Raw genomic sequence first — 22,710 nt, forward strand, 5'->3', positions numbered from 1 at the left:
CCAAATCTGCCTCTGCATTTTTAACAAGCAGCGTACTCTTAGCAACTGCTGAGAGTCCAAGAGAGGAAGGCCATGATGCAGGCAGGGATCTCTGCCCAGGACAGAGTTAAGTGCATCCCTTTGTCTCCATGGGCACAACATTCCCTGGTTTTGGCTCCTTGTGCTGCAGCAGCACTGCAGGCAAAGGCTCAGGGGCTGCTCAGGGCAATGCAGTGCTGCACACCCCTGAGCTCTGTCACACACAGTGGGCAGTGCTGCACACACACAGCTCTGTCACACACAGTGGGCAGTGCTGCACACACCCAGCTCTGTCACACACAGCTCTGTCACACACAGTGGGCAGTGCTGCACACACCCAGCTCTGTCACACACAGCTCTGTCACACACAGTGGGCAGTGCTGCACACACACAGCTCTGTCACACACAGTGGGCAGTGCTGCACACCCCTGAGCTCTGTCACACACAGTGGGCAGTGCTGCACACACCCAGCTCTGTCACACACAGCGGGCAGTGCTGCACACCCCTGAGCTCTGTCACACACAGTGGGCAGTGCTGCACACACCCAGCTCTGTCACACACAGCAGGCAGTGCTGCACACCCCTGAGCTCTGTCACACACAGTGGGCAGTGCTGCACACCCCTGAGCTCTGTCACACACAGTGGGCAGTGCTGCACACCCCTGAGCTCTGTCACACACAGCGGGCAGTGCTGCACACACACAGCTCTGTCACACACAGCGGGCAGTGCTGCACACCCCTGAGCTCTGTCACACACAGCAGGCAGTGCTGCACACACCCAGCTCTGTCACACACAGCGGGCAGTGCTGCACACCCCTGAGCTCTGTCACACACAGTGGGCAGTGCTGCACACCCCTGAGCTCTGTCACACACAGTGGGCAGTGCTGCACACCCCTGAGCTCTGTCACCCAGCTCTGTCACACACAGCGGGCAGTGCTGCACACACCCAGCTCTGTCACACACAGCGGGCAGTGCTGCACACACCCAGCTCTGTCACACACAGTGGGCAGTGCTGCACACACCCAGCTCTGTCACACACAGCTCTGTCACACACAGTGGGCAGTGCTGACACACCTGAGCTCTGTCACACACAGTGGGCAGTGCTGCACACCCCTGAGCTCTGTCACACACAGTGGGCAGTGCTGCACACACACAGCTCTGTCACACACAGCGGGCAGTGCTGCACACCCCTGAGCTCTGTCACACACAGTGGGCAGTGCTGCACACACCCAGCTCTGTCACACACAGCGGGCAGTGCTGCACACCCCTGAGCTCTGTCACACACAGCAGGCAGTGCTGCACACACCCAGCTCTGTCACACACAGCGGGCAGTGCTGCACACCCCTGAGCTCTGTCACACACAGTGGGCAGTGCTGCACACACCCAGCTCTGTCACACACAGCAGGCAGTGCTGCACACACCCAGCTCTGTCACACACAGTGGGCAGTCAAGCTGACCTCCCTCCCTATGGTACAGTCAAGACTTCCCATCTCCAATGTAAACCTGAAATGTGAATTTCCTCCCTTAGTCCAGAGTTCCTGTGTGTTGGCAAAGGACACTGAGGCAAGATACGTCCTGAGACCAACACCTACAGCCAGATGAGTGTAGGAACAGCCCCAGTGAGGAAAGGGCTTGGGATCACAGATAGTAGAAGGGACAAGTTTACTTCAACTATCCTTTGCCTACAAAGTTGCCAGTTCTTCATGCAAATGGTTTTATTTAGGGCTAAAAATCAAAACCCACACAGTTTTCACTTAATTTTCCAGCAGGAGCTCATGTCATTAAAAGCAGCATCTAGCTTTGGAAACATTTCTTATGTGTCAGAAATTAACTGAGAGGATAATTTCAGTTTAAGTAAGGAACAGTTCACCCAACATTAAGGAATTCATACAGAGATGCCTACTGACATAATTGTTTATGAAAATTACTCTAATTTAAATATCTGGATAAATCACAAGAAGAAACATGCTCTTTCTCTCCAAAAGGTGATAATTCAGTCTAAATGAATGGAGCAGTTGTCACTTCTGGCCTCAACTCAGAAAAGCCATGCTCCACACTGGTGACAGGGTGCACTATCCCCAGAAAGCTGAAGCCAGTGAGCAGCCCCAGTTCAAAGCAGCACCAGGTTAATCCAGGCCAGGAAAGAGCAGCCCTGCAGGTCCCACCTCTGCTCTGATGAGTGGGTGTCACTCAGAGCCAGGGGTTCTGGTGCTTTCCTGCTGTGAAACAACATTCCAAAGGAGCTCTGGACAGAAATCTGTCAGGAAGGCTGTAAAATTGATGCAGTTTTTACTGTCCTACCAATGCAAGGTAAGCAAATGACTGAATGTGTCTGGCCATCAGTGCAGATGTGAACTCCAGCTATGCAATCCAACTCCTTCAAAGCTCATAACTGTGGCTCTTCACAACCCAAACAGTGAGAGGAAGAAGGTTCCATTACAGCCTGAACTGGTGCAACACTCACCTTCTGCATCTGCAGAAACCCCTTGCTTTGAGAGGCAAGTTCAAACTCATTTAGCAAAGTCAGTGCCCAAGATAAAACAGGGACCTGAAGAAAAATAATGTGATTGATTTGTGTGACAGCTCTGAGTCACAAGTGGTCTGGTAGAGGCCGTGAAACTAATTACATGGAGTGTGGCAAGACTTAGATTTAAAATGCCAGAAACAAAATACTCCACACTTCAGGGCAGCATAAAGCCCAGTGGGTCAGTGCTAAAAGCCAGGTCCTTTGCAGCCTTCTGTTTCCCACAATTTCACATTTTTATCATCACTGACACAATGATGCTTTTCTGAATTTACAAAAAGGGTGAAGTTGTGCAAAGTTACAATTCACTTGCAGTACTTTTCAGAACATGAGACATGGCAGGAAGAGGGCTGTTTTACAAATATTACTGCCAATCAAATGATCAGAAAAGAATCTAAATGTCAGTCATGTCTTTCTCGAGTCAAAAAGAACTGAAAGACCAGAAGTCCCACTTTGTATGGAAGATGAGACAGCACTTGTCCTCTACCATCTGACACACTACAGCTTATCTCAAGTGATGGTTAACCTGACAAATAGCTTTGTGAGCTCAAGAGAATTATTCTACAAACAGACAGAAGGCATGTATTTTTTTCTTCAAAAGGCTGTTTAATCTTAAACTTGAACTGAGCAGAGAAGGGCATTTTAGGGTGGATAACATTTATCCCCTTAGTGCTTCTTGGAAGACTACTGCACTCCCTGTTTAAAAGTGTCAGATTTTGAAACAATTAAACTGTAATAAAGAGAAAATGTGGAGAAGCACCAATGAAGCAGAATACTTGGAGAAATGCATCAAAAAGGATAAAAATCTCTCAGGTTTTATTTAGATAGTTATATTATGAAAGTCCTGCATTTCTTCAGCACTACTATATTGCATGTGTACAAATATTAAGCTCTTGTTGGATTCAGAGCTACCTGAGCACCTGCCATCAGCACAGGAGTTCAGTTTCAGCTGAGTGGACACCTTTGTCACAGACTAATGTCACGAAGGGGATAAAATGTACCCAGACCCTCAAACAATAAACCCTGGAAAAATTAAGTACTGGACACAGATCCCCACCAATTTCAAAACCTGCACAACTCAATGAAGTCTGAAAAGGATTAATTGGATGTTTGAAATGCATCATGTATCAAACTTTCTGGCATTATGTTAAAAACATTTTTTTTCTCTACTAATTTCTTTCCTCTTTTCCACTCATTTTCTCCACTCCATTTCTTTCTCCCTAATTAAATCACAGGTCATTAGAAACAAGTGGTAGTTCACAGTCAGTCAACACCCACATATGCCACATGGTAAAACTGGAATAAGGCAATTTCATCCATATTTCTAAAAATCAGAGCAGGCAAGGTATATACACTACACAAAGTGTATGTACACTACACAAAGAATGTTTCTTGAAATTTCTTTGCAGAAATCTTAACTCTACATAACTTCATTTGGATAAATTATTTATTCTGATACAAAGTGATAGGCAAATTCTAGAGCATATCTTGGTGCACAAACTCTTTCTCTGTCATTTGTAGTTGTTAACAACTCAGACTTTGTAATGCTTCTATTTGGGTGTTTATATTATTTTTTCTAACTCATTCCAAAACTGTAAATTTTATTAGCTTTTTCTATTCAATTAAAAACCCTAATTCTAAGCAACAAGGGGGGAAAAAAGATTATTGTGCATGGTGCTGAAATGCCAAAGATGCACAATTTACATCCATTCCTACTTTAAGAGAATTTGTCATAACAGGAATGAATCCTAAAAGAACTTCAACCAAAACAGAATGAAACCTCATACATATTTGCTAGCAAACGTAGCTTACATTTTCATCATGCCAATTACAGCCTATTGCTCCTTCTATTTTAATCCCTTCTTAATGGGCAAGCTTATCTTCCCATTATTCAGGCAACTTTTCTGTTCATGCTTCAGCAATTGCATGACAACTGATTAACAAATCGGGGAACTACTCTTTGACAGCTCTCTCAGAAAAGCACAGAGTTCTCAACATGAAAGACTGGGACCCTAATTTCTGTTTGAACTAGATGAAAGGCCTTGGATGGTGAGCACTACTAATCATCTCTCACAGTTGAGAAACACATCTTTTTTTCATCACAGGCCTGAAACTGCTTCAGCTGAGATCCAGGGTGACAACAGTGCACCAGTTTGGGGTGGCTGAGGAGCCGTTCCCTGTGCTCTCCAGCTCTGTGCTCACTGCTTCATCTTCCCTGCAAAATTCCCAAAGCTGGGGCCGTGGTTCTGTGGGTCAGCTCGTGGCACTGCTGTACAAAAGCCAGGGGGGTTTTGGCTGATTCCCAAAGCAACACTCACCTGCACACAGAGAGCCCAGCAGTGAGCTGGCACAAACACCCAGCACCTCCCGAGAGGGCGGCCCCCGTGGGCAAGGCGGGCACTGCCTGGCCTCAGGTACATGGAGCACTCCAGTGTCCTGAGCTGCCAGTGCCACTCAGCAGGAGCTCCAACATTCCCCAAAAATACCAGGGTGACATTCTGCCCTCAGCTGCCTGCCTGGAGCTCTCATGGAGTTCAACAAAACCATTGCTCAGCCAAAGAGGGGGTGGCCCTCAGGACGCTTTAAGCAGCAAGCCCACCGAGGCAAAGCAGGACCATCATGCTCTAAAAGTTTCAGATATTTAAAATTTATTTCAAAACTCACATGAATCAGCTTCTCATTTGAAATTCTCAAATCTGCTTTTTAACTCTACACAAAGAGATTTCATCATCTCAAGTCAGATTTTTCACTCCAGGAGTATTATAAAACCAGGAATGAAATACGAATGAAAGCCATGTAAGACACTTTGTGACATCCTAGAAGCTGTGGTGCAAATACTTCAAAATACATTAAATGCATATATCTTTGTAAATTTTGAGCAGCCTAGCACCTGTTTTGTAAGAAGGCTTTCAGAGGAGTAATAGCCCCAGCTTTAGCCTACTCCTGTTTCATATCCTGGGCGAGTACAATTCTTGCACTACCAAATTGCCAAACCTCCACAGACAGTATCTGAAGAATCTCAACATACTCCTTCAGCTACAAATCCCAGCTTTTCCTCAGAACTGTGCTTCGAGCTCCCTGCAGGATAGATAAGAGTTGATCCCCAGAAATGATGTCTTTGAAGAGGATTTGGAATAAATGTATATGTAAGTAAATGCACACATCCACAGCCATTTCCAAGGTCACCACTTATGGGGGCTGCTTGCTTATATGGTTGAGAGCAAAACAAGAACCTCCAGCTGTTCATCAAGTTCCTTAAGCACAGGCAGAGAATGAGTTATCTCACAGATTGGTGCATAGGGAGAGGCAGAAGATGTACAATTAAATTATTTTGATTTAAATCGTACTGCATATGTAACAGACATATAAAAATAACCATTCTCCTCTCCTGCATTTTCTGGATATGTTAATTATCAACCAGCTGTAAGGTAGATATAGCACAGTAAGGAATTCTGCCTTTCCTCACAACTTTCTTTTTCTGCCCTCTGACTTTACAGACATGTGAGTACCACATATACAGACACACACTGGACATCCAACAACACTTTGGGAGAGGACTGAAACCCCTAAGGCAGAAAAAACACCAGAATTTTTAAAATTGAGCTTTCTCAGACCAGACTAACACCAATTAGTCTGAGCACCACAGCATGGCCTAACAGAAATTCCATTTGTGAGAGAAGGGCAAATCAAAAGGTGTTACTTACATGTATGAGTCTTCTTTGTTACAGAAATACCTGTAGGGAAGAAACGACACCGGTGTTAGCAAAGCAACCCTGAGTAAATGCTTTTGACATATAATTCATCATTAATCTATTTTATCAGCCACACAGCAGCCACTCTAAAGGAGGAATGAAAATTGCCATGATTTGTACGTTCAAGGTGGAAGGATCTCCCCTCTGTGTGAAGATTTTAGTGGTACATTCTCTCCTCACACCTCCCCAGTAAATGTTTCAACATGCATTGCTTCAGCTTGGTTGCTGCAATGCAAATCTCCCCACTGCTGGCTTCAAACTGGAGCTGACACAAAAAGAAGATACCAGCAATGCTATGGAAGCCTCCTTTATTTTCCATGGCCAGAAATGTTCCCCCACTCCCATTAAAGCACCCAGGGATCTGAGCAGCACAAGTCATTTGCTGTGCTGTTAAGTTCAGGCAGTTCCTTGAATGCAAGCTGTAGCTTATGCTCATGAAAACCAAACAAACAGCTCTCTCAATATAACTATTGCTTGTCAGGATTCCAAGCCAGATGCAAATATCTCCATGCCGTTAAAGATTGACTTTCTGAAGTAATAAAGATGTTTTCATGCTAGACAGGCATGTGGCAGCAATCACCAAGGATGGTCCAGTGCCAGTGAAATCTGAGAGGCATTTCAAAGAAAGCAACAGAGTGAACAGAATGAGGCAAAATTTGTAATACCAAATAAAGATAAAATTAACTCTGTTAAATGTCATTGGAATTCATGCTTGAATACAAACAATATTGTCTCCACTTTAGTAGATAACTGGTGACATACTCAGACCCATCAGTATTTAAGCTTCACTCTCCTTGGGGGTAATTTTATGAGATGATGAGAAGGAGGTTACTGGAAGCAGTAGAAGTATTTGAAACATTTAATTTGTGATCGAGGCCTGCAATGAAATTTTGGAATTGGGATTGTCTGCCTTAATATTCATGAAAAAGAGAGAGGTCTGAATTTCCTCTGCTACCCTCCAACTCCTTCAACCATCTCTTCCAAAACAAATTACTATGGAAGGAAATAGACTTATTCAGGCTTCTTGGTTGCGGAGCATCTAAGAGAGGCAGCAAATCACAATAACTCAGAAAAATGAAGACACCTTATTTGCAAACACAGAGCTAACTTCCAAAGCAAACAGCTTTCAAATTATTCATGTTTTTGATAGATACATAAAACCCCAGTGCCAATCCCAAATATTGAGCTATCAAGTTTGACATAACTGTCATGAGGACTTTTTTTAAAATCACACTTATGTTGCTGTTGGCATTTTGGTTTTTAACTACCAAGCTCTACAAGTGTGAGCACTGGGACCTTTGCTTTCCCTGAAAAGTTAAGAGGCTTCAGGTTTTGGGAAGTGAAGTTCTCAGTAGTTCCTTTGGGCAGTTTTGCAAATGTGCAAAACTGGTAAGCAATTTACAGAAATCAGAATAGTAGAACTTGACTATATACGTGTGTTAACTCAAATTGAAAGGCCCTGGCCAAACCTGCACATGCCTCACAAAGGAATCGTATTTGTTACAGCCACAAACTGTAGAGCCAAGGTAAGCAACAAAACCAAACCAAAACAAAACCCCAAGCATAACAAAATAAACTCCTTTAGATACAACTATCTACTACAGGAGGCAAACTCATCCTTTAAATTAATAATTTGTAAGAGCAAAACTTCCTGGGTTTTCATTGCAATCCCAGCACTATTGGCTGGCTCAGGGCAGGGGACAGGACAGGACAGGACAGGACAGGACAGGACAGAGGTGTGCCAAGGAGGGGCCCTGTTACAGGAACAGCAGCTTAGGGCAAGAACTGGGCCTGAGGGAGAAGGAGCAGAGAGGTCTGAGGCACCTTCATCAAAATGCATTCATGGGATTCATGCAGTGCCGGGGATGAGTGCAAACCCCTCTCCCCAGGTTTTTCCAAGGGTCTGGCTCACCCTGTGAACTGGGGATTACAGCTGCTCTTGGCCCATTGGCTCTTCCACCAAAAAGAGCATTTTTGCTGCTGTTTGCCTTCTTGAGTGACCCCTGAGCATCAGCATCCTCATCTTCACAAACTGTCCTAACACCCCTTGGCAGACCCTCCTGCCTTGCCCTTGCCTATCTGTCTGATTCCTTGATTTTAAGGATGTTTTATGCAATGGAAATGCATAAAGAGGAAAAGGTCTTAAATCTGAACACCATTTGCAAAACTTCCTCTCCCAACACTAGTGCTAATAAATGGATACAGCAGTGCTCTTTCAGCATTATGGGAGCCATATGTGTACTTTTCTCAGAAAATAATGCTTTCTGTAAAATCACTTTGAACAGAAAGTGCTTATGCTGTCACTTCTGATTACTCACAGCCTCTTCACAATGGGATTTGCCACAGCACAAAACAGACTTAGCTGTATTCGCTGACTGAGGACCCACTTTCCCTGATACATGAAACACTGCACTGATGGAAATATTACTGCTCAGATTTTTCTACCTTTTTTTTTTTTTTTAATGAGAGATGCGTTGTGGGTTTTTCCACATCAGATGTTTCCATAATAATTACTGATTATCATCTGGTAAAACCTTTTAGCTGGTTTATGCAGATATTTTTAGATAACCTTTTAAAGCAACAGCTTAGAGATAGATATTTTTGCATCTCCTTCATCATTCCACTGGTGGTTGCATTGAAAACAAAGTATTTTACTTTGAGCTGTGATTTTAAAGCAGCTGCAATCTGGTGGAACAAGGATAAATGCTGCCAATGAGTTCAACAGGATTACCTTTAAATTAATCACTAATCTTCACTGATGTAAAATAAATTATGAAGTTTTAAGTAGCTTTCCTTTTCACACAGGTAAGTCTAAGCTATAGAAAAACTGAGCAAAAAGGTACCATCGGACCCAAAAAGTTGCTTAAATGATATATAAAATCTTATTTATAATGTATCTTATATTTTAGTATATTATATTATATGTATATGAATATTATACATTATGTATATTATACTATGTATCTTATATTATAAGATACATTATAACTAGTGATTTAAATATAAACATTGAAGCTGCAACACTGAGCAAAAAGGTACCAGCATATCCAAAAAGTTAATTAAATTGTATGTAAGATCTTAGTTATAATGCATCTTAGATTTTAGTATATTATATTAATTGCAGATTGTATTATATTATATGCATATTATACTATGTATCTTGTATTGTAAGATACATTGTAACTAGTGATTTAAATATAAACATTGAAGATGCAACACTGTGATCAGGTTTAGTTGCACTGCAGGAAGCCAATGACTGCTATTCAGGTAGGTAATAATAACCTAGAAATGAGTGTTTGTGAAAATAAAAATCAGTCAGAAAACCATTTAATGTGAAAAGGGGGAGTTAGAGGACTCTGGCTCTCTCTGGGCCAGTGCTACATCCCACCTGCATCTACATGTGAATGCCTCTCCTGTGCAGACAATGCATCAGCTCCCAAAATCAACGGGGTCTCTTGAGAAACCAATTCTGCAAGTCTGGCACACACCAGGAATTTTCTTCACAAGATCAAGCACAATTACCAAGGATTGCTCATGTTGGTAAATATTTCTAAGGCAGGACCATCCCTTTATGTAGTAGAGTAGAGTATGGTGTTTGAGTAGACCCCACAGAATAAAACTAAACCCAACACACCACTGAAAGACAGACTTATTTTAATAAGCAGAGCACAAAGAAGTTACTGATTCTTTAAAAAATGTCAGTTAGTTAAAAAAATCCCATTTTTAAATGGGTTTCATTTCAAAATGTGATAGGTTGGAGAAGTGAGTGACTGCTTGCCAGTATTAGCACTCTCCTGCACTGCCAGCATTCCATAATCTCTGAACAACAAATATAAAAAAAATAAAGAGGTGAAGAAACAACACTGTAACTTCAGTGTTGCTAATACAGAAAGACTTCCTGACTTAACCAACTAGACTTCAAAGTAAAGCAAAGGAAATGTCATGAAAATATCACAATCTATCACTGCCATGGTTATCAGTGAGTGAAAGTTTCAGTATTACAGTTATCACAGAGTGCATCACTTCCGCAGTGCAATTTGACATTCCTCATCAACACCAAATCTGAAACAAATTAACTTCTTACGCTTTTCATCGGGGCTATGCAATGCTCTTTACAACAAAAATTGATTTTTTTTTTAAATGAAAAGAACTTCAGCACCATTGCCTTTCCCCTCCCACTAACAGTATGTAATTTGCCATGATGGGTGGTATTTACAAAAATAGCTTGCTGGATGCAATGAACTTTGAAAAGAGTATCTACCAACAGAGACAGGATATTCTTTTGCAAGCAGTTAGCCTGACTGACCTTCACTAGCCAACTTCAAATAGAGATAACAATGTCTTAAAGTACAAAAAGAGACTCAGATATTTTATACATCATAAGCTATTTCTCACAGTTGCCCATCCAAATAAAGCAGCATAATGAAACACTGCTTACTCTGTGAACCCAGATCCCTGCTGCTGTTGTACACTTGTCAGCTCCCCGCATTTCAAGGGGAAATCACACTTTGATGTACAGAAAGATAAGTAAAAAGGTCTTTGTCTGGCAGAATACATTACTCTGCAAAATATCAAAGAAGAATATTCTTGAGTACAATTTTCTTAAACCTCCAAGAAAACTGTCCCTCAGAAGTGTGGGTGGATAAACACAGGCATCACCAGCAGAGCTCCCAGCTCCTCTCCAGGAGTTCTGTTAAGCAGCACCGAGTTTGCTCTGGTGCTCTCTGTGTGCCAGGCAGGTGATGGGCACTGCTCTGATGACATTCTGCAGATGCCATGGGCAGGAGATGCTTTGCACACGTGGGTGTGTGCATCAATACAGGTTTGGGATTTTTTAACTTTCTCCTACCCTCCCCTCAGGCCAGCATTATACCCCTCGCATATTTTGGAACTTAGGCATTTTAGGATGGATTGGAAATCCCAGGGGGAAAAAACCCCAAACCTTAAAATTTTAAACTGTAAGCCTCCTGCCTGACATATTGTGTACAATCAGAAAGAAAACATATTACAAGCTTGGATCCCACTGTGTTTCATCCTGTCACTCCAGTTCCTTTTTACTGTCACCACACAAAGCTGGCAATTATGGCAGAAGATTATGTGTAACACTGGGACACTTGCAGAGAACCTAGCAAGGCAGAATAACAGATTTAGGTGTATTCAGAAAGGAGTTCATTCTCTCACAAACTTTAACAGTGGTTTCTGTTTAAGTCTATGGAGCTCTGGCTTGAAGGAGTTTTGTGATCCTTGGGGTTATTGTTTACACTGACCAAGGTGAAATAACACATATTCAAGTACTGCAAACACAACTTAAATGAATTAACATCTGAAATAAAATCATGTAGCAAAACAGTATCCTTGTCTAGGACAGAGGAGCTGTTAATGATGATCAGCACACACTACTGAAAGTACTCCAAGTAATTTCACTATTTTGTTTCAAAACTAGACCCTACTGCTCACAGTTCACTCAAGAAAAAATTAAAATTAGATTCTAGGCTAGCATGGATCAAGGACAAGAGCAACTAGGCATGTATGGACAAGAAAGCTTTCCAAAATTATGACACCACCCCTCCAAACTAAAACCTAAATGTCTCTTTTTAAAAAAATCCCTCAACTTAAAATTTGATGACATAAGTTTTTAAACATTCCAGATTTTCCCAGACTTTTTCACATCTTTTATTGAAAAGGAAAAAGAGCTTACCATGTGAAACAAGGTTCTAGGATTTTTCACCAAGTCTAGATCAATCACATTCTCAAATCTATAGGTATATAACAAGGTCAGAGGAATCAACGTTGACCTAAGTGCTTCTGTACTGAAAAAAACCCCATGTTTTTTTCTGTCTAGGATAGAATAGATAGATTCTGTCTATCTGTGCTCCTATCCTAAGATTCATAGCTCTTCCTTGTACCTAAGTTCTAGCAACAAATTATTCACAGCTATATTTTTAAGGGTTGCTTTAGTATTACTCTTAAATCATATGGTTATATCTGAATTAGCTACAGAAAAAAATAAAAAATTGTGTTCTGGAGAATTTACTCAAATACAGATACAAAGTATTTGAAAAAAACAGATTAAAAACCCCAAGGATGTTTTAAAAATGTTTTGACATTATTTTAGTGAGGTAGATGACTTTTTTAGCCCTTGGAATTCAGACTGGCATCCTACTTCTGAGAGTGACTTCCTGCATCATCCAGGCATTTTATGATTTCGTTTTTCAGCAGCTGACAGCCTCCCCTACCTTTAAAGTGAGAGTAGTACCTGTGAAAATGTGAATACATATGGCTTCTTTCAAAGTTAGAGTATTCATGAGAGAGCAGTCACCACTGTCCTGAGCTGTCACTGTACAACTGGCAGCTACAAGAATTCCCTGCTCTTCCTAGACTTTTCCCAAATAAAGAATTCTTAACAGACTCCAAACTGATTTTCTGATACAAAACTGCTCCCAATATGAACTTTAACCATTTCTTCCTTCTTGCACAACCTCACTGAGAGTCCCTCTGAGCCTTAATATATTTTTGTCCTCACAAATAAACAGTGTCTTACTTTAGGAAAAAATAACAAAGAATCTGCATTATCAGCCATAATGTTCTTACATGACAAATGCCACCAGAGAGCAGATGACATATCCATCCCACATTTACACTGTATTCCACACACTAGAAATCAGAGGTAGCTCAGAACTGTATGTAGGACTGTCCAGCAGGAGCCTTGAGAGTAAGACCACGGATCAGCTTTGTTTTAATGACTCCTTGTTGCACAAGTGAGTGAGTGAATCACAAGGATTTCACACCAGCCTTACAGAGCAGCACAGTTCCACGGCCAGAATCCAGGCCAATGTACAAAGCTGCACAAACCCAAACAAGCCCCTCCAGTCCTTGGGATGGACAAACAGGGTGTGAGCAACCCCAGCATTTCCTAAAAGCAGTCCCAGACTTTCTGAGCGCTGTATCTTTGCTCAAGCCCGTTTCCCAGAGCTTATCAGCGACAGAAGAGCCTTGGCAGGAGCATGGCAGACACCCCTGTGGGCACTGCACTTGTTCCTTCCTGTGACATTCAAAGAACAGAGTCCCCTTCAGCTGAGGCTCTGTCCTATCAGCACATTAATAGGAACAATTTGTTTAACTCACATTCCAGATAAGGGCAAGAAGCTCTGCAATGTGTGCAGTCTCCTGAGGGGAATCAATCATGGAATCATTTAGGCTGGAAAAGACCTCCAAGATGACTGAGTCCATGGCCTACCAGTGCCAGTTTTATCCCTGAGCCATGGCCCCACAGCCAATCCTCACTGCTGGCCACCCCTCACTGCCTGCAGTCCTGCCTCAGGGTGGCCTGGCCAGAGAAAATGTCCCAGCAGGTGTGAGTGTGACACAAGCAGCACCATTTGTGCAAACCCTGCTTGCTGATACTGGGAGGAGCAGCAGCAGCCACACCTGCACGTGTCCATGTGTGTGCTGGAGTCCCCACAACCAAGCAGCAGCACTTGCATGTGTCCATGTGTGTGCTGGAGTCCCCCCAGTGCACACCCCTGCACAGGCAGGGATGGGGCTTTGCTCCTCCACTCTGAAGAATAAAATTATTTTTCACTTGTCTGCTCTCCCACATCTCCCCCCATCAGACATCTCATCCAAGGACACTTTTCAAGTCATTTCAAAGCAACATTTCACTTAAACATTGCTCCTATCAAAGCCTTTCAGGCTGCTTTGTTCAAGACTACTGACAACCTCACATTTAAAAGCATGAGCCTGGCCTCCAAGAGTTCAGGGTATTTCCATAAAATCCAGAAAACTGCCAAGCTGCAAACAAAGTGGAGGGTGGGGGCTGTCTTCCTGTGCATTACCTCAGGCCAACCCAGCCTGAAATCAAACTGTCCTTCCAGCAGAACTGAAATTCTCAGAGAGGGGCCCAGGACCTGAGATAGAGCTGAGATAACAACCACAGGGCTGCAGCAGTCCTGATTCCACCAGCCCTCACCTCGAGGCAGTCCCTCTCGATGGGAGATAAGGGAAGCCTCAATGCCCCAATTCTGTGCCTTCAGGTACAACATCTGCCACGTGAACACCCTCACACGGACTGCTGAAGCTCCTCCAGTATGCAAACAAAACCAAAGTGTAACAAAATCAAAGGGCTGCAGTCCTTTTTACTCACTATTTGTGTAACATTCATTCATTATTTAAGAACATCACAAAGCTCAACACGTTGCATTATAATTTAAAATTATCTGATGGACATTCTTACATCAGGCAAGGAAAAAAATGGTTTTCTGGTAGAACACGCTTCCAGATAAAATTTTTCTTGTTTTTCTTATTATGCTACCATATCATATCTTCCAATAAAAGCTGCTGGTTTTAATGCATCCATTGATCTTCTATGCTCTCACAGACCCTTCTGAGACAACCAGTGAAATGTCTGACCAGAAGAAAACCTGTCCATGAGTTGTCCATAAGTAGGATATGATAATAAAACTCTGCCAATGCTGGCATGGAAAGCAGTCAGTCAGTAGATGGGCTGCAAGATGACCTGTGCTGAGTTATATCCAAGTGTTTTCCCTCCTTCTGATCTTAGTCAAATAGGTTTTCTGCTCTTTAAATAAAGAGATCATCAACACTGCTGTCAGTTCAAAATTCAAAAACTCATTACCAGTTCAAACATTAGTCTTAACTGCTTGGTTCTCAGGAATAACCATTAAAAAAAAAAAGTTCAAGTTCTTAAAAATAAGCAAAATATGTCTGCTTAAAAACTATAGATAACAATTCTTCTAACACTCTTCTGCGAGACATGAAATTTGTACACTCATCAGTGAAAAGAGAGAACCACTGTCAATTTATTCACGTATTCAAAGCAGAGCAATACTTTTGTGTGGCCAAACAAAAATGCTACTTGTTTGTGCCCCTTGCAGCCAGTGGTGATGGTGTATGGCAGGCAATTCCTGGCAAATTCCTCATGGAATCACAGTAGGATACATCAAGGATGTTCTTAACCCATGTCAAACCAAATGTTCAGCTCCAGAGTTTTAACTGCACACAAAGAGCAGACAATGGACAAATATTATTTGTATCACCAAGTTGCCAACACCAAGGAGAAGAGCACCTTGCCACTAAGTTTTTTCTGTGCTACAGGCACAGAATAATAATTTAATAAATTATAATAAATAAATTTTAGCAGTTCCTACTGTTCTACTAACAAATACTGCCTGGCCAGCTCTGTGATGATGATCATTACAATGACAAACAGATCCACGGGCTTTTCAGATGTACAATGCTGATGGCAGTGGAGAGAGGCTGGCCAGGTCACAAACTTGGGATGAAATAGGATGCAGGAAAGTTAGAAAATAACTGGAACTCACTGTATATGTACTTGCTGTGTATTTACCTGAGAGATGGCATTTGGAGCAGCACAATCCCCAATGCACTGAGGGGGCTTCTCTGCCAAGCACGGGTGAAGGACACCACCAAGTGATTTATCAGCCCCGTTTGCTCTGACATCCAAGTCACTCTGGGACATCTCTGATCCAAATTTAGCCACAATAAAGTCCAGGTTCACTTTGGAGAACAAGCAGGAATATCATACAAGGTGAGCTGCTTGCAAGCTAGCAGCATTTTTTTTGTTTTTGGTCAATTCCTTCTCTAACTGACAATCAACCTGGGCAATGGCACTTGACCAAGTCACTCTTGTGGCTGACTACAGGCAGAGATGTAATCTCTGCAAAGATGTGAGGAATTCAGGAAAAAAAGTACAAATGAACAAAAAACCCCCAACAATGACACTCAGGCAAATCTCAAAATACTAAGATTCATCCCACACTAAAAATGCAAGCAACTACCATGGTAGAGTGTTTTCCTTGGTGTTACTGGGTTGGCTTTTTTGCAGTACTACCCATCATCAAGTTAGTGCTCATATATCCCCAAACCCTATCTGCAGTTTACAGAAAAGAAACAGCAGCTAAGCAGTTACGTAACTACAAGCCATGTATTTATAAACTGGGCTCCCTGCCTTATAGCAGCAATCTTCATTTAAAAACTCCCCAAGCAAGAATTTTCTCACTGCATCTTTCACAATCAGTTCATGACTTCATCAAGATGACTGAGATACTACAAAATAACCAATCTAACGTGTCTGAGCACCAGAATTTTAATGTGCAGCTCATACTGCTACCCACATATATTTTAGAAATCAAATTTTGGCCTCTGTTTTAGAAGTAGCTCCTGTAATAGTGTGCTACAGACACAGCATTATTATGTGCTAAGAACTCACAATGAATACACAGAAAATAAATGTTTATTGAATGTTCTTCAAATCATCCTGTAGTGTAAAACAGATAATCCCACACTGACTACAGAGGATTCAGTGTTGTTTTGTAGATTTCTATGGGATTTAAAATGACAGCTGTCTCATATGGTGGATATTCCTCCCTGCAACCCCTTTCAAAATCAAGGCTGGCTAAATTCCTTTGCTCACCACAATGACTTTCATCTCTTTAACATCTTGGATAAAACTGGCCCATTATGCATCAAATGGAGCCAGCTTTGGGCATCAGGTTCCTGATATAACCAGATTATTTTAAGTTTATTTGAAAGGTGATCAATGTTTTGAATACAGATCATATTTTCTTTGCTCTGCTTTTCTGCAAAGTATTTATAAGGAAATATTTGTGATCTAGAACAATCAATTCCTCACACATTATCAGTCCCAGAATACTTTCACTCCAAAGTGTTTGTACATTTGCCTTTGAGTATTCTTCTGAGGTTGTCTCCTATCACAGTAACTCTCTCTTTTTTTTAATATCAAAATATACTGAGGTCGAGTCCCAACTTCTCATTGCTCTGCTCTCCTGAGGAAAAGAAGTAAGATTCTATTATGTCTTCAACAGCTGTGATGAATGAGGGGAAAACAGGGAGAGAGAAGGATTTGTGCTAGAAGCTCATGCAAAATTCGAGACTTGAATATAGCACAAGTAGCACTTCAACATTTCAGACTCCTTCAGAGCCAGGATCCCTGGAGAGTTGAGTTTAAATCACTAAACTTATTTCAGGAAAGTGGAGAACACTCTGGAGAAAAGTCTGTCGACTCCAGCAAAATTAATAAACTGGTTGCTCCTGATGTGAACTACATTTCTTGACAGGAGTTTGACAAATTTCTAATTCCCTCTTAGCTACTTGTGAATGCTGCACTTGTTGCTCCTTTTTAACAGTTATTTAATACTATGGCACAACAGAAGTCACAGGAATTGTTAAGTTTCACTCACCTTGCACTTTCAGTGCCAGCAATAAAAAGGAAAACTATGACCTTCCTCAAAGTCTGTCAAAGAGCAGGCTATTCTTTCCTGATTTTAAATGCTCATGTATAGAAAAAGTATCTAAGCCCTACTGGGTGACTGAAGAAATCAGAATTAATAGATGGAAACAAGTCTCAAATGAAAAGTCCCTAACATTATGCATTTTTTCTAAAGACAGGGCCAATTGCCTCATATTTGCTACAAATCTAAACAGAATTAGTGGCATTTAATTGTCACCTAACTACATTTATTTAGCATAACAACTCTGAGTTTGGATGGACAGTCACTTTTCAGAGGCGTTCTTTTCTCATTCTCATTAAGGAGCATCACTGGCTTTGCCTCTGTGTGTTTGTTTAGGGTGCTGACAGTTTTGTGGTGCTCACTCCCTGCTGCCAGGGCTGGTGATGCACAGGACAGCCAAACCCTGTCCTGTACCCAGGGGCTACTGGGAAAGCCTAATTCCTTTACAGAGAGGGTTGTGCTGCAGAGCTCAAATGCAGCTCACAATTAAGAAACAGAAGGTGTTAATATGCCCTTGACCTAAAGTATGGTTTAGAATTTTTGTAATGAAAGTGCCATGAGGCATGTGAATTACACTGAATCAAGCCATAAAACAAGGTAGAATGGAGTGGATTTCCTCTTTACCCCCTAAAAAGGGGTGTTTACTATCTCAGGAGGATCCCAAGAAGACAAGCCAAACCAGTGCCCCAAAAATGACATATTTACTTCACAGCACTTTTTATTACAGTATGGTAAAGTTTTGTTTACTGTAACAACAGGATTAGAGAGCACAAATACCAGCCTGATGTAATTTTCACTTACATTAGGGCTCTGGTATGGCTGTAATTGTATGGCAAGGTTAATGGTTGTGCTTCCCAGGATCCTGGACCTAGCAGCAACTTTCCATTAAGTAGGAAAGATCTTCCATGAGGAAATGAAGCTTTTCTGGGAAGCTCTACTCAAAATGCCTGCTGTGGATGGAGAAGGGAAGAAAAGGTTAAGAAGTGTCCTAAAAGATTGCACAGAGACATGTGCTGCACAGAATGCCAGTGATCACACCACAGCTACCACCACCTGGAATGTGGGACTCAGCACTCGGTACTGCTGTGTGCTGGCAGCTCTGCCAACAGGGAATTGTGTTCCTGTTTGCTGGCTGGGAGGGCAGCAAACCCTGCCTCCCACCACTACAAAATCACAATTTCCCACTGCAAAATCACAATTTCCCACTGCAATGCATGCAGGCTTCACTCTGGGGATGGGATTGGCAAGGCAGCCCCACCAACTTCCATATGGTCTGGCCAAGTCAGTCCTGAGTTCTTTCAGATCTGAAAGGTTTCTTGTCTTTTATACATTACACTCAAAAGACAGCAGAGTACCTCAAGCAAGTATTTACCACCTTCAATATGCACATCAACTTGGCACTGAAAAAAGAAAGTTAATTTTAGATAAAAGCCCCAAGCAAAAATTCTGCTTCCAGCACACGTTTCAGCCTGACTTTAGCCTTTTTCCCCTCTGTGCACTGAATCAGGGAAGGTGTCATGTTTGTCTGTCCCGACAGCCAGGGCTGAGGGAAGGGACCCCTTGGTGCCACTGCTGTGAGTGGCACAGCAGGGCTGGGGCACTGAGGCCTCAGGGGTGCACTCACCCTGCAGCCCTGCCAGCAACTCCCTGTGCAAGCAGGGCACAAATCTGCACCGTGCCTACACACTGGCATCTCCTACCAACAGGTTAATTCTGCCTGTTTGTTCCTCTGTGCCTTACCAGTCCTTATGATAATGCTTTTTTAATGGATCCTGATTCTTGATATGTTTAGATCAATTTTATTCATTCATGCTTCGTAATCCTCACAAAATATTCTGTGGAGCTCAAAATCATTGGGGAAAGTCACAATAAAAAAAAATTATTTTGAGAAAACAGGAAATGTTGTTAAAATAATTTTTAGTCTATTCTGTATTTTATACTGTTTACAACACCTACCAAAACCACATTTAGCCAGCAAAATTCTTTCCTTAAACCTTCTGTTCCCTGAAGACAAGGATTCCCTCAGGAATACAGCAAGAGCTTTTACAAATGTTTGGAAGCAATATGAAGCTGTGTACCAGTTAAAAAAAAAAAAGGTATAAAATATCCAAATAATCCACATTATTTATTCTCAGGGCTCCAGGGAAATTAAATAAGGGTGGTGGAAAAGGCATAACCTTACTCCTTTACATACACAGCTCACTTTCAGCACTATTAGCAACTGAAGCTCAAGACAAGAAAATTGAGCACTGGTCTGTAAATTCATTCTAATGACATCACTGCCAGGATTATCCTTTTGGGGATGGCTTGTGTAGGGGGCTGGGAGGGGAAGGCAAGGGATTGAGCAAGGGAGATTTGATTATGTTTGAGCTATTTCGATTTGAAGATGCTCTTAACTGACAAAACAGAAAGCGCCTTATCTGAGAAGGGATTTTGCTCAGCTGCTTCAAAAATCCTCCATACATGCTCCAAGTCAGCACATTCCCTGGAGGATCAATTGGCTTGACAAACTCTAGACATCCTCTATACCATCTTAGGAAAACAAAAAGTATTTCCATATAAAAAACTTTCTCCAGGCAAAAGCATGACATGCAAAGGGTTGTCCTGGGGCAATTAAAAAAGAACTTCTCATAAGTAAATTTAGTGCTTGCAAAAGTTGCTGCAGTGACAACATTTGCTACCAAAGGGTTCTCTTTGATCCAACAAGCTGCAGCAGGGCAAATGTCTCCCCTGCCTCTGCTCTCACAGCAGCATGAACGAGATGTAAGGTGGGATGAGAGCTCTTCAGGCTTATTCATCAAGAAAACTGACTTTAACTCACAAGCTGGCTCATTGATTTAAAAGAAACAAAACCTCTCATCTAAACATTTCAACTGCTTAAATGACGTCCTGCATTTTAAGCAGTGAAGTGTTGATCTCTCTGAAGGGGTCAAGGCAACAGCCAGCTGGAGTCAACAGAGCCCTGAATGCAGCTGGCAGTGCAGAATGCATGGTCAGTGAGAACATGACACCTGCTCCAGATCTCCTGCATTTCCTGCACTAAAACACAGTTCATGTAAGATAGTACCAAACAGTAAGCAACTTCAACAAAACTGTTTCTCTTATTCTTAACAAGGCAAAATAAAGGAAGAGTGTAATTTATTAAAAAAGCCTTCAGTTTTAAAAATCTGAAATGACAGATGATTATCCTTACAGGTAAGTTTATGATTGTTTGGAGAACACAGAAAATTTAGCCACTACCTATATCAGAACAGCAAAGTGTAGCAACACAAGAGTTGTACTGGCTGAAATGTGATCCCTAGCTGGATATCAGGGCAAGGGCTGCCAGGAGGATTCACAGCCAGGAGGATCCCTGGCAGCTCTCAGCTGGGTCATGAGCTGAGCACTGCCCATTCCCAGCCTGGAAATCCATCATGCCCGTGTGCCCCCACTAACCCTGAGCTGCTGCAGCTGGGCCATCAGGAAAGGAAGGGCAGCTCAGCTGAAGTTTAGGTACCTAATTAAGGTGCCTGGAGTTCCTGTAGCCTGCAGACAGAAGGGTGAATGATAGCTCTGTACATCAAACACTTGATAGTAGCTGAAGGTTCACTTTCCTTACCTGTTCCTGGGAAAACTGAAATCACCACTGCGTGCGTACTTCCTACAACAATGCCAGCACTCCCCTCCTTTCACACCTGGCTGCTGTCAGGTTTGGCACCAGCTAATGAAACGTGCTGGGGGTTTCAGCTGTTTTCAAAGAGGACTCCCCAGCTGAGGGACTCTGAGATGCTGTGGGACCACCACGCACTGCACATGCCAGAGCCCACCCCTTCACTGCCACGTGGCCAGCACGGGATGAGGCCCAGCACACCCTGGCCTGCTGGCTCACACTGGGTGCTTTGGCATGTGCCTTATCATGCTCACTTTGGAGATAATACAGCCTGCCTACAGCTCTGGGTAAACACCTCTACCAGTTAATACATGAATAAACTGATCAAGGAAAAAACAAGTAGGATGAGCTACACTAAAAAGAAATTAATTACTCATTCTCATTGCAGTTATATCAAGGTATGCATTGAAAAGTGATGGGATATCTCCAAGTGGCTTTTGTGTTCTACAGCCTTAAATAGGAGGCTTTGCTGCCTTAGAAAATATTTGTTAAGAAATATTACTATGGGTTTATCTCACCACAGTACAGTAAACTGGACAGACTTAGTTTAGCATTCTCTCATGTCCAAATATTTATGCTAACCCAAGTAACCCCAGGAAAATGTGCACTAAGTGTTCCACCAATACTTTCGGAGTCAAGGTATTTTTGTTTTCTCTTATCTCCAAACTGCGTACATTAAAGAATGAGAAGCTTAGAGAAACTCCTGCCTAAGACACTTGACATAAAAATAACATTAGCTGCTAACATCAGCACTGCACAGATGCAACCAGGCATTGAAACAAAAGGTAAGAGAAGGAGACAGGAGAGACAACCAAAAAAGAACCCAAAAGGTAAGGTGGGAGAACTCTGAAAGCACAAACCCAGTAACAACTAACTAAGAGCATTGGATCAACTCTCCAAGTAACTCCAGGGATATTTCCAAGATGGAATTTGATGTTTCTGTGCTCACGTTCATTTGTGCATTTCCATATCTGTGAATACTTGGATGGGTATTTTCCCACACAATTTGGTCAGTGCATCCAAGGCAAGGATTTGGATGTGCCCACGAGCCAGGAATTCAATTTCTGGTTCAATCTGCATTACAGGGGTAACATTGCCTCACAGGGATTCTAATGGTGAGGACAAACACAACCAAGTTTGAAAGGTGCTAATACATTCCAGAAAACTCAAATAAACATGTCCTGATAGGTTTCTAATGAGCAGCATCATGGCACAACACTCAGCTGACAGATACATGACAGCAGTAGCCAGTTGGTTTAAATTAGTAATAGCTATCCCTTGTTGGTTTGTTTGTGGGGTTTGTTCCATTTTCCCTTCAAGTTTCTGGCAAATGTAATGAAAAAGGATGACATGGCAAAGTGGAATTCAGGAAAAAAAAAAATCTTCAAAACCAGACAAGAATTATACTTAACTTTTTGTAACCTGAATTGCCATGTCCAGCACAGGTCAGACAAGGAATTTGTTAATATTTGGAAAGA

General features: G+C 42.1%; 1 protein-coding gene across 3 annotated transcripts in view; it reads right to left on the reverse strand.

Annotated features, from left to right (window-relative positions):
- Positions 1-22,710, reverse strand: part of RORA (RAR related orphan receptor A) — a 359,385-nt gene that overhangs the window by 107,920 nt on the left and 228,755 nt on the right. For 2 of the 3 annotated variants that reach the window (XM_063169267.1, XM_063169263.1), the window contains exon 2: positions 6,245-6,274. The exons of the other annotated variant lie outside the window; for it this stretch is intronic. In XM_063169267.1, coding sequence (XP_063025337.1) covers positions 6,245-6,274 — 30 coding nt within the window. The remainder of the gene's footprint in view (positions 1-6,244; positions 6,275-22,710) is intronic. 3 annotated transcript variants of the gene reach the window in all.

Source organism: Melospiza melodia, chromosome 15, assembly GCF_035770615.1.
Source record: "Melospiza melodia melodia isolate bMelMel2 chromosome 15, bMelMel2.pri, whole genome shotgun sequence".
Classification (NCBI taxonomy): domain Eukaryota; kingdom Metazoa; phylum Chordata; class Aves; order Passeriformes; family Passerellidae; genus Melospiza; species Melospiza melodia.